At 45.7% G+C, this 13,206-nt stretch overlaps 1 protein-coding gene across 2 annotated transcripts in view; it reads left to right on the top strand.

Annotated features, from left to right (window-relative positions):
• The first annotated feature begins 2,222 nt into the window (after positions 1–2,222).
• NMNAT2 (nicotinamide nucleotide adenylyltransferase 2) overlaps positions 2,223–13,206 on the top strand; it is a 78,368-nt gene continuing 67,384 nt past the window's right edge. Inside the window, exon 1 of one of the 2 annotated variants that reach the window (XM_043491058.1) lies at positions 2,223–2,273. In XM_043491058.1, the coding sequence (XP_043346993.1) occupies positions 2,234–2,273 (40 nt within the window). In that variant the 5' untranslated portion in view covers positions 2,223–2,233. Of the gene's footprint in view, positions 2,274–4,338; positions 4,547–13,206 lie in introns of those variants that run through there. The other variant, XM_038411903.2, reaches the window with a different exon arrangement.

Raw genomic sequence — 13,206 nt, 5'->3', positions numbered from 1 at the left:
AGTTTTTAGGGCCATATGGGGACCATTATGAACACCCACATCTGACTTCCTGCATGATGCAGGCCATAGAACCTCACCCAATGATTCCTACATCAAGGCTACCTCTTATTCCTGACTGTGGCACATTATTTTCATACTAGCTCATCCTTAAGGATTTTTCCCTGAAGTGGCTGAGAGATATTAAAAACCTTAACACAACTTCTTTCTGCCTGGGAGTATTTTCTAGTGCTTCTTCCATTTTAGTTGTCAATGTCTTTTTCTTAAAAGAGCCCTTGCATATAAACTGCTTCCTGTTTTCTATGCTTTGTGCAGAGAGTGCTGTTTGTTTAATTTTGACAGACGAGACGTATGGATAGAAACGGTCCCTGTCAGACTTTCCTAGAGCCTTCAGCTTTCAAGGGCTATTCAGAAGGGGGCTTGTGAGGTATCAGCCACGAGGAGGTTTGAACAAGCTTGTCAAGAGAGAAAAGGAAGGCCATCAACACACCATCCTCATAGCAACTCATCCAGCACTTCAATGATGCTGCAATTCCTGTGGAATTCTAGACAGCTGAACACCACAAAAAAAAAGAGACTAGGAAAGAAATCATTCTTTCAACATCTTGGAAGCTTTCCCACGGTCAATGGCAATCTAGTCAGAGGGACAAGGGCCAGCCTCTGTGTACAGTGGGTCTAAAGAAACTCCAGGTGTGTGTTTTACTGGGTCCCATCGCTTTTGGGATGGATGGACTGTCTCTTGTTATGTGTTCGTGCATTGCCTAATACAATGGGGCCCCTAGGTGCTCCCATAATGCAAGTAATAAATAAGATTTTTCCTGCGCAAATGGGCTTGAATTCTCTGTAGCTGGAAGAACTTTCCGATAGGCTTAAGGATTTCATCGACTGCTATCTGAACTTGGATCTGTGGCCTTTCGCAAAACAAAACTTTTCAAGTACAATCCTGGAAATAAAAAGATTCATCCATACTAGCAAGCTGGGGATTGTGCAGATTGATAGTGAGAACCGTAAAGAGGAACACATAAACTGGGGCCATACAGACCTTTGTTGTTAGCAGAGATGAAAGAGAGACACAGAAGGGAGAGAAAGATGGGTACAGTTTTGTGGAACTAACAGAGACAAAGAGCCTGCAGTATAAATAATAAATGTTTGGTACTTTGAAATCTCTTAAGGAAAAGGAATGAAAGAAATCTGTGTTTTTGTTAGAGGAAGGACGAGAAAGAGAAAGCTGCATGCAGAATTACAGTGTGCTAGGAAGGAAGCTGCTTGCAGCAGATAGAATCTCCCTGGTGTTAGGAGGAATTAAAGGGGTAGAGATACCCTTGAGCTGGAGGGGCAAGGGAGAGCATTTGTGAGTGTTTGAATCCAGCCTGCTGTAGCCTACCTTGGTGTGAGTGTATACGTGTAATCCAGTCCCGGCGGGCAGGGGGGGTGGGATGGGAGGGAGAAAAGATCCAGTCTCCAGAACCACCTTTATGCTGTATGTAACCCAGACTCCAGCAGCCCCGCCTAGGTGTGTGTGTGTGTGTGTGTGTGTATGAAATTCAGCATCCATTAGCCCCTTCTTGGGGTGTATGTGTGGGGATCTGTCTCCAACAGCTCCTGCTGGCTGTGTGGTGTTGTGGGAGGGGAAGCCTGTCTTCCGTAGCCACTCCCAGGTGTGTGTATACGAGGGGGGAATCCAGTCTCCAGCAGCCCTTCTCTGGGGGTGGTAGTGGGGTGTGAGTGTGTGTGGATTGTCTATTACTGTGTGTACAGAGCCTAGTACAATGAAGCCTTGGCCTCAGTTGAGCCCCTAGGTACTGCTGTAATACAAATAATAAATATTATTGTGGTGCTACTGTGCTAGTGTGCAACAGGAGTCGGGGAGGAGGGCGGGGGGTTGGTGCTCTGGGAGCTGCTACATTCCCCTCAGTAGAGTTTGGAGTAAAAATTGGCAGGATCCATTGGCTCAGATTCCAAAGCCATAAGGGGTCATTCTGATCATCAAGTGACTAGTCTGGCCCCCCGTAACATAGGCCACAGACCCTGCCCAGAATAACTCCTTTTAAACTAGAGCATGTTTTTCCAAAAACAGTCTAATCTAATCATGATCTTGAATTGCCAGTGATGGAAAATCCACCACGACCCTTGGTAAATTGTTCCCATGATTAATTACCCTCACTGTTAAACATGTATGCTTTATTACCAGTCTGAATTTGACTAGCTTCATCTTCCAACCATTGGATCTTAATAGATGTGCGTTTTTCCAGGGCTCTGGGCCAGGCTGCATCAAGGTCTGTATTTTCCTAGCAAAGTAGGAGGGGCTAGACCCTGTTTTCTATTTAGATTGTACATACTGGGGTTTGAGGCCTAACATTTTGAAGATCCAGCTGCCAGATATGTAGTTTGTTGGGTTGTTTGTTTGTGGCATTCATATGCTGGGCTACATCATGGTTTGGGATATTTTAGTGCAGCAGGAACAACTATGCTTGTTTTGTACTCATACCATGCTCTTTGGGTGGTAAGGGCAAAAATTGTAGGGCTCTGGCAGGAGTCACGTGCTGGGTCCTGAGTTCTGTGGTGCTGATGCACTGGGGTGTGCCAGAGTTTGGGGGTAGTGAGTGGCTAGACTTGTTCTCTATTCAGGCATTTTAATTTGGCTGGCTCCAGAAAGATCCTGGTGCCACAGGTAATTCTGGGTGTGAGTGTGGTCCAGTCTCCAGCTGCCCCTCTCTGGTATGTATGTGAATGTGAACCAGCTGCTAGTAGCCCCTGCCGGGTGTGCATGGGTGAGTGAATATATCTCCAGGCACCAGCAGCCCCTCTCTAGGGGGTGGGTGTCTGTCTGTCTGTCTCCAGCAGCCCCTCTCTGGGGTGTGTCCCTGTGTCCAGCTGCTCCTCTCTGGAGTGTGTGCGTGTGTGTGTCCCCAGCAGCCCCTCTCTGGAGTGTGTGGGTGTGGGTGTGTCCAGCAGCCCCTCTCTGGTGTGCGTGGGGGTGTGTGTGTCCAGCAGCCCCTCTCTGGTGTGCGTGGGGGGTGTGTGTGTCAAGCAGCCCCTCTCTGGTGTGTGTGTGTGTGTGTCTCCAGCAGCCCCTCTCTGGAGTGTGTGGATGTGTGTATGTCCAGCATCCCCTCTCTGGTGTGTGTGTGTGTCTCCAGCAGCCCCTCTGTGGTGTGTGTGGGGGTGTGTGTGTCCAGCAGCCCCTCTCTGGTGTGTGTGTGTGTCCAGCAGCCCCACTCTGGTGTGCGTGGGGGTGTGTGTGTCCAGCAGCCCCTCTCTGGTGTGCATGGGGGGGTGTCCAGCAGCCCCTCTCTGGCGTGCGTGGGGGTGTGTGTGTCCAGCAGCTCCTCTCTGGTGTGTGTGGGGGTGTGTGTGTCCAGCATCCCCTCTCTGGTGTGTGTGTGTGTCTCCAGCAGCCCCTCTCTGGTGTGTGTGGGGGTGTGTGTGTCCAGCACCCCCTCTCTGGTGTGTGTGTCTCCAGCAGCCCCTCTCTGGAGTGTGTGGGTGGGTGTGTGTCCAGCAGCCCCTCTCTGGCGTACGTGGGGGTGTGTGTGTCCAGCATCCCCTCTCTGGTGTGTGTGTGTCTCTCCAGCAGCCCCTCTCTGGTGTGTGTGGGGGTGTGTGTGTCCAGCACCCCCTCTCTGGTGTGTGTGTCTCCAGCAGCCCCTCTCTGGAGTGTGTGTGTGTGTGTGTCTCCAGCAGCCCCTCTCTGGAGTGTGTGGGTGGGTGTGTGTCCAGCAGCCCCTCTCTGGCGTGCGTGGGGGTGTGTGTCTCCAGCACCTCCTCTCTGGTGTGTGTGTGTGTGTGTGTCCAGCAGCCCCTCTCTGGAGTGTGTGTGTGTGTGTGTCTCCAGCAGCCCCTCTCTGGAGTGTGTGTGTGGGTGTGTGTCCAGCAGCCCCTCTCTGGCGTGCGTGGGGGTGTGTGTCTCCAGCACCCCCTCTCTGGTGTGTGTGTGTGTGTGTGTGTATGTGTCCAGCAGCCCCTCTCTGGAGTGTGTGTGTGTGTGTGTGTCCAGCAGCCCCTCTCTGGAGTGTGTGTCTCCAGCAGCCCCTCTCTGGAGTGTGTGGGTGGGTGTGTGTCCAGCAGCCCCCCTCTGGCGTGCGTGGGGGTGTGTGTGTCCAGCAGCCCCTCTCTGGCGTGCGTGGGGGTGTGTGTCTCCAGCACCCCCTCTCTGGAGTGTGTGTGTGTGTGTGTCTCCAGCAGCCCCTCTCTGGAGTGGGTGGGTGGGTGTGTGTCCAGCAGCCCCCCTCTGGCGTGCGTGGGGGTGTGTGTGTCCAGCAGCCCCTCTCTGGTGTGTGCGTGGGTCTCCAGCAGCCCCACTCTGGCGCTGAAAGCGTTAAAGGAGGCGGGGAGAGATGCTGCTTGCGTCTGGCTCAGCTCCTTGGAGCCCACAGCGCCGGCTGCGACTCGCCTCCCTCCTCCCTCCGCAGACACACCGAGACACAAAAAGAGGCTGGAGCGAGCTGGCAGGAAAGCAGCACCATGACCGAAACCACCAAGACCCACGTTATCCTGCTGTCCTGCGGCAGCTTCAACCCCATCACCAAGGGGCACATCCAGATGTTCGGTGAGTCCGGCCCCCCGCCCGCTCCCCGCCCCGGGATTTTTTCAGTGCGATTGAATTTGCTGGCGCCGGGCCATCAGGGAGGATGCTGGCTGCGTCGGAGCCGGCCTGTGCTGCGGGGAGGCCACATGCCCGGGGCGCAGGGAAGCTGGATTGCACCAGCCCTGGGCTTGGGGCGAGGGTGGCCTGATAGCAAGGGTGAAAAATGGGGACACTTATCTCCAGGGGGGATAGTTGCCTATATAAGAGAAAGCCCCTAATATCCAGACACCTGGTCACCCTACTTGGGCACCTAGCGAGCAGGGCTGCCCTGCGTGGCTGGCTTGGCAGGGCTAGGACCATGGCAGGGGTCACTGGTGAGAGAGAGCCCAGGGCAGGCTGGAGGTGCAATGGCTAGTTGTCAGGCATGTACTCAGGCAGGGGGCCATCAGTGCCAGGGGCAGCCAGGCTCTGCCTGCTTAGGCTGAGGGTGGGAGCTGCAGGGGCTTTGGGGACAGGAAACTTTTGTTAGTGGGATGGGCAGGGGGATCAATCTGGCATGTGTGTGTGGGGGGGGAATCTCCCTGGGGGTGGGAGTGGGCAGGAGATGTGGCATTGGTTGATTCTTTAGGGGCTCGGTGTCAGTCAGATGAAGATTTCATGGCTGCATGGGATTTGGGGTGAGTAGGGTGGACAGGGGGAGGGTGTTCAAATGGGTGTTTGCTGGACTGGACAGGGGCCTCTGGAGGAGAAGCTGCTGTTTGAGCTTTGGTGTCTATGGAGGTTGGGTGGGTTATATGACTGGATGGGATCAGGTGGCAGCAGGAAGGGAGAGGAGCCCTGCCTGGCTTGGAGCTGGTGGCACTAGGGTGGGAATAGGTTTCCCTGGCTGTGTGGGATCAGCTGTCAGCAGGAAAAAAGGGGGCTTCCCTGCTGGGGGTCTAGGAGCACCATGCCCAGGGTGGGTTTGCTGCTTGCTGGCTGGTGTCAGAAGAGCTGTCAGAGGCTATTGTTTGGCGTCACTAGGAGAGCAAGTGCCAGGTGCAGGTGAGAGACCAATGCTGAGGGTTGGGCGCTGTCCGCAAGCAGGTGCTGAAATCTCCTTCCTGCTGGTAAGAGCCTGATATGTGATATATTGAAGCACACTCAGACTGGTGTTGGCAGGGGTGTAAGGGAACAAGGTGATGTTAGCTAGCAAGTCCTGGCATTTTTAAGGGCTGATTACACATCACTGTAGCTAAACATCTCATTGAAGGATTAATGAAACTGAACAAGTTCCTGCTACTGCTCTAGAGAAAGGGCCCATAATATTCCCAAAGGACCTGAAGAAGAGCTCTGTGAAAGCATCAAAACTTGTCTCTCTCACCAACAGAAGTTGATGCAATACAAGATATCACCTCACCCACCTTGTCTCCCTGAAGGGATAAACATGAGTGAAGTCAGGTTAATAGATGTGGGTACTATTCACAACCTCTTTTAATTCAGTATAAATTGTATGCATATATACAGCTAGAGATGAGTAAGAATCCACTAGCTCTTCCTTTATTTACACAGGGCTCTATCTACAACTCTATTGTCCAAAAATGCTCTTCTAGACTCTAATTTGCCCCGAAGTTCTTAAATATGGGTCTGGAGAGATCTGCACACTCATACCCCCCCTTCCTCCCACCATCACATTTACATTAGAAACTGAGCAACATTCCCTTTGAAATGATCCACCTACCCACAAAACCGGATTGTGTCTTATTTTAAACAACGACATTTAAGATAATGTGTAAAGAAATTCAAAGCAAAGCCACTGTATGGGGCAAAAAGATATTTTGAGAACTGTTTGATACCACTTTACCGTGCAGAGAAAGGGTGGAAACCAATGCTCAGTTTGTACCTACACAACAGACCATAATGAGAACCATTAAGTACTATTTTTCTAGCAGGTTCTTGATGCATCTTTTCATGCTCTTGGATTCTCCCATTTTAATTTCCCCTGATTCACCACACCCAGAGACACACACCAAACATGGCCTCACATGTGGCTAGAACATCTTTTGGAATGCATCATGCCACTTATTCTCTGGGGGATTCTCTCTCATAGGAACTAAGTGTACTGTCTCTGTGGCATTTTCATTTCCTATCTGTCTGGAAAATGTGATACTGGACCAAGGTGTCAGATCCAGCTCTTGTGTGTGAGAGACCAGAGTATTAAACAAAGAGCCAACTAAAATACTAAGAGCTAGAAGCCTGGGTGACAAACAAAAGGAATTAGATCTGATTTGTATTAGTGAAACCTTGTGGGATGATTCAGATGACTGAAATGTTAAAATTACTGGAAACTCACAATTTAGAACAAAGAATGGACAGAAGGGGAGAGAATGGCATGATACATCAAAGATGTGTGTTACCGTCTTTAGAATTACTGACAGTTCAGAAGGACAGCACCTGAAATGCTTATGGATCAATACAGTAACTGATAAATCACAAGACAGGGAGACTGGGGAGAGGGGGCGGGTCTGCTATACACCATCGAATCAGACCAAGGAACAGAAAGAGCAACTCCTTAATCATCTATCAATAATGTGTGGAAAGAAAAAATGCAATATCATGGAGGATTTCAGTCTGATGGATATATGCTAGAGGTCTCATGCCAATGCTGGTAAAACATACTTGGAGTTTCTAAAAGTTATCAATTACTTTCTAATACACAAAATAATGCAACTAACTTAGTTGTTCAGTATTAGTCCTCATTCTGATGAGGAAAGATGAATTGATAACCAAACTAAAAACTGATTGTTCCATAGATGCAAGTGATCACAATTTAATTTCTTTTACTATGTGCAAACAGAATATAGTCCTCACCAATAATATACTTGGTACTTTTAAATGGCCAGTTCCCCAAAGCTGAAAACAATTATGAGCAAAATTGGGTGGGAGGAAATATTTAAACATAAAAATGTGAATAATTGGAAATTGTTTAAGAATGTTTTATTGAGTGAAAAACGAATACCCTTACAATGCTGCAGTCATAAACGAAAGATGAAAATAACAATAAATAAATAAATTTATATAACAAATAGAAAAAGTGGATGCTGATAGTAATGAATACAAATTGGCAGTTAGTAAATGCAGGTGATTGATAAGGAAAGCTAAAAGCATCAGTGAATAAATCTGTGGCCAGTATGATTAAAGAACAAGAAGAAGTTATTTAAATACATCAGGAACACATGAAATTCTAGTAATGGTGCAACTCAGAAACTAGATCAAGATGGTAAATTTTATCAATCCTGGTCCAGAAAAGGCAGAAATAGTCAATATTTTTGTTCTGTATTCAGAAAGAATCTTGAGGATGTATTCATATCTTACAATGATACAGTAGTACTTTCTGTTCCATCAGTAATTAGGAAGGATGCTAAACAGTAATTATTAAGGTTAAACATTTTTAAATCAGGAGAAGTGGATAACTTGCACCCAAAAATATTCTTTTAGAATTTGCTGAGGAGCGCTTAGAACTATTGTAGCTGATTTTTAACAAATCTTGAATCACAGGGGAAGTTCCAGAGGACTGAAAAAAAGAAAACGTTGCACCAATATTTTAAAAGGGTAGACAGGTTGACCCTGGAAACTATAGTCTGACATCAGTCCTGAGCAAAATAATAGATAGGCTAACATCGGATGCAGTCAGCAAGGAATCAAAGGATGATAGCATTATGATAGCATTAACCATTGCTAATCAACATGGTTTTATGGAAAATAGGTCTTGTCAAACTTGTTTTGGTATTTGGATGAGATAAGTTTTTGTTAATAAAGGTAACTGTGTTGACATAATGTACTTGGACTTCTATATGGCATTTAGTCCTACATGACATTCTGATGAAAAAAATCAAAGTTTAAAAAAATATCAATGCATCCCATATTAAATGGATTAAAATTTGTTGAACTGATTGATCACAAAAAGCAACTGTAAATGGGAAAGTGTCATCCAGTGGGGATGTTACTATCAGGGTCCCACAAGAATCTGTTCTTGGCTGATTGCTATTCCACATCTTTATCAATAACCTGGAAGAAAATATAAAATAATTGCTGGTACAATTTGCAGATTACTACTCCACCAATTTTTGTGTCATTAGTGATGGGACCAGGTCAGCTATGGTAAAGTGGGCTCATTTGAACAACATATATTTTAGCACAGCAAAATGCAAGGTCAAACACCTAGGAACGAAGAATGTAAGTCATATTTATAAGATGGGGGATTGTATCCTGGAAAACAGCATCTCTGAAAAGCTCTTAGGGATCATGGTGGATAACCAATTGGACATGGGCTCCCAGTGCAATACTGTAGCTAAGAGAGCATATGTGATCCTTGGATGTATAAGCGGGGGGACTATCAAATAGTAGTAGAGAGGTGGTATACCTTATGTACCTGGGATTATTGAAACCATTATTGGAATACTGTGTCCACTGTTGGTGTCCAGACTTCAAAAAGGATGTTGAAAAATTGGGAAGGGTTCAGAAAAGAGCTACAAGAATGATATGAGGTGTAGAAAATGTGCCTTCTAGTGAGAGACTAAATAAACTTAGTTTATTTAGTTTATCCAAGAGAAAGTTAAGAGATTCATTTTATCAGTGAATACCCACACAGGGAGGAGATTGCTGCTAATAAAAGGCTCTTTAGCAGAAAATGGTAGAATGAGATCCAGTGGTTGGAAATTGAAGCTTGACAAATTCAGACTAGAAATAATGCTCACATTTTAAAGTGAGGGGAATTAACCATTGGAATAACTTATCTAGGGATGTGATGGATTCTCCTTCAGAGAGAGTCTTTAATTCAAGACTGGGTAACTTTCTAAAAGATATGCTGTCGCTCAATCAGAAGTTATGGGCTTGGTGCAAAAGTTATTGGGGGAGGCTCTTTGGTCTGCGTTATGTGGGTGGTTAGACCACATGGTCAGATAGGTCTTTTCGGGACTTAAAAATCTATGAATACATTATAAATTTGGACCCAGTTCTGCAACCCTTACTTAACCATCGGCCCATACTTACCCCAGTAGGATTACTGCATGAATAAGGGCTGAGAACTCTCATAGCAAGTAAGGACTGCTCTTGTGAGCAAGGGTTACAGAACTGGGTTTTTAAGGCCACATCCTGGTCATCTTACTCATGGAAGCCACCCCACTAAGTCAGTGGGAGTAATCATGTGAGCTAGGCAAGCAGGATTTGGCTCTTAGTTTCTGTGGCTCCTTTGACTCTGTCCTCAACAAAGAGCAGAACAGTGCTGCTTCCTGTAAATAACATGTTCCAAACAACTAACTAAATGTGTATTCAAGAGACCATCTTCCTCTCTCAGGTAAAGAAATGGCCCTCATAAACCTGATAGGAAACACTTGCTCTTTAATATCAGAGAAATTATATCTGCTTAAAATACAACTAACAGAGAGAGGAAATGCCAGGCAAAGGCTGATACTCATTCTTTCACTTGTGGAGCTGGATCCTGTAGTCTTCTACTCAGGCCAAAGCCCAGGTGAGTTTGGCTGGAGGATTAGGGCTAGGGTGTCTTTTTCTGATGCGTGCTATTGTCGACTGGGTCCTTTCTTCACCAGTCACTTGAGTTTAACGTGGAGCTTCCTCCTTAGGTGCAGATTTTCAGGTGGTTGTGATTTTCTCACAACCATGCATTTTACAACATCCTCCACTGGGACAGATCCCCATAACTATGGCAAGTCCCACTGACCTCAGCAGGGCTCTGGCCACACTTTGTAAATTGCAGGGTCAGGCTCTTAACCCTAGCCAAGTTTAATTTTCTTTATATATATGTGTTTAATAGATGCAGGTATAATGCAGCTGAGGTATAAGGCTATGCACCCACCCATATGAAGTGGTTCTGATAACACCATAATAGCTCTGAAAACACACCTTGAATTGTTTGTAATGTTATACGTACTCTGAAATGTGTATGTAGTCTGAGTCACAGTGTTTGAGTTGCCTTTTGTATATTTAAAGGAATATTGTCCACTTTGCTTAGGATCCAAATTTCAGCTTTATTTATAAGCAGGGGAAGGGGGAGGGAGGGGCTTGTTTTATAAAATCTAAAATTCATAGAGATATTTGTGTTCTTTTTAATTTAAGTGAAATCAGGTTTCCTTTATATTCCAAAACAGGCATTACTACATGAAAACAGACCCTATGCAAAAATCACAACAGTATGCAATTGAATGCGAGTCTCAGAACAAAGTCCTCAGTTAAAAACAAATGGAAAAGACCTCAAATATTAGACATTAAAAGCCATATACCTGCTTGCCTTAAGTCACGTGCATAGGGTGGTTCCATTGAACTTAATTGAATTCAGTTTTCATTTCAAGTTAATACTCAGCAAAACATTGTGTGGCATTTGGATAGCTCTGCATAGTATATGTAATACTGTAAGAAGCAGAACTTCTGAGGCAAAGCCTACTTCTAATTCATCCCCAGCTGATTGCAATTCTGTATGCAAAAGAATGGGGCAGCTGCAAAGAGAGATATGCCCATTGACCACACCCTGAGGTGCCCAGACAAGAAAGCCAACAGCTGTGAAGGGGATCTGTCTATATCACAGTTCCCCATCACCTCCTTTATATTAATATGCCACCAAAGGACAAATGGTACGATCAATGTCAAGAGCAAAAATATAATCTGTGCAGCATCACTAACAAAACAATGCAAAAATTGGCAAGCTTCCAGCTGACAAGAGTGTGTTTGCTTTTTAATTAAATCATTCCCCTCTATCATAGGTGATCCCCATGTAACAGTAGCCTGCTAAGGGCACGAGAACCAGGAAGTGAAGCTGATGAGAAACGAAAGTCCAACCCACAAGTCTAGTTTAAATCTCCAGCAGAGTGTGAAGTTAAATGTAAACAAACTGCATAGATGGTGAAAAGTACATTGAAATGTTAAATGATCTAGGATGTGACACTAGAAATTTATCAAAGCATGGAGCCAGCTAACCCTACCAAGATTTACATGAAGCTCTCCCAGTCTTTCTTTAGCCATAAGGAATACAGCAAACAGGCAGAGCTGTAGGAAAGAGATCTTTATTGAGCATGCATAGAAGGCAGTATTACCTGTAGAGTAAGAGGCCTCTGTTTAATAGCAACCTGGCCTCAGCTTGCATTCCACAGCTTCTAGTGACCCACCAAACCGGGTCTCCTCCTGAAACTCAACCCTCTTTTTCCAGTTCCACTCATCATACTACAGCCAGAAAGGTGGGAGGATCAGCTGCTTCCACAGCACCCCCTCTCCTGAATTCCCTGGATCCTGGGCAAGGCCTTTACAGGGCTAGGGGATGATGGGTTGGGATGCATATATTGTCCACCCCTAAATCCACAGGGAAAGCACATAAACGTTAGCGCAGCTTTATTCTGATCTCCCTGACTTTTCCCCAGGCTGTGGAAGCCCTATTCATGGGGAGTTCCAGAGGCAGCCACTGATGGAAGATGCCCCTGGTAGTGTGGGTTCAGTGGAGCCCAGCTGCCTGGGGGCAGAGAGGCCCAGTGCCAGTGGGAGGCCCAGGTCTCTCCTTATACCTCAGGATCTGTGGGTGGCCCACCTGTTCCTTGTGCATGGGGCAAATCCCTGACAGAATGTTTTGGAGAGAACGCTGCAAGGGGAATCTGGTGCATTTTCCTTCCTTCTTGCAGAACTTTCTCCTACAGATTTTCCCATTGAGACTTTACTAACTAACTCATTATTTTAATTACATCTATGACATCCATATGCACACAACCTTTGTAATCTCCTGCATGTTGGGTTATTGTAAGATTCTATTTGATATAACCCTGTTTTTGCAAGAGAGAAATGCTTTTCTCTTAGGAGCTTACATAATAACATAAGAACAGCCATACCAGCTCAGACCACTGGTCCATTTAGTCCTATCTGCCAACAGTGGCCAGTGCCAGATGCTTCAGAGGGAATGAACAGAACAGAGTAATTATAGAATGATCCATCCCCTGTCATCCAGTCCCAGATTCTGGCAGTCTAGAGCCTATGTCACTTAGGTGCTTTAAAGATTTTTTTTTTTTATCCAAGATGAATCTCTCAGCCCCACTCCTACTCCCCATTTAAAGTACATTTATTTTCCAGACAGTTACAAAATAAGCCATTGGGATTGTGGCATCAGAGGCAATATGGTGAGCAGAACGTGGCACCCTCTAGTTCACATTCACATTGGCAGTGAATCACAACTCCAACCCTCTTCTTTTTCTTTTTGTCTAATGTGAAGTGAATTTCTGCCCATATCTATTCATCTATGTACCTACTAATGGTGAGTACATGCCAGCTATCTCCTGACCAAATGATTAGATCTGAAACATTTTTACTGAAGAAATAAGAAAGTGCTCCACTGCCCAAAGTAAAAACTCCATTGCAGCACAGTTCAAAGAAAATTCCAGCAATTAAAAATCCCAGCGGGCTGCACTTTGATTAGTCAAAGCAGCCCATCGAAGGGGAGCCACTGAAATGTTACATTATGTAAATAGGCTTCTAAGATAAAGAGACTAAGTTTTGTAAGTAACGAACAGGAAGGAGATGGAGAGTTTCTTTGTTTTGTTATTTTAATCTCGAGTTTTAAAAATAGGGTTTTCTTAGTGATGGAGATGACTGAACTACAAAAACAGCTGAATCAAATGATCTCTTCTCAGAACGCAGCTTGTGAAATCCCA

This window comes from Dermochelys coriacea, chromosome 8 (genome assembly GCF_009764565.3).
Source record: "Dermochelys coriacea isolate rDerCor1 chromosome 8, rDerCor1.pri.v4, whole genome shotgun sequence".
NCBI lineage: Eukaryota > Metazoa > Chordata > Testudines > Dermochelyidae > Dermochelys > Dermochelys coriacea.
This window is presented reverse-complemented; position numbering and strand designations above follow the sequence as displayed.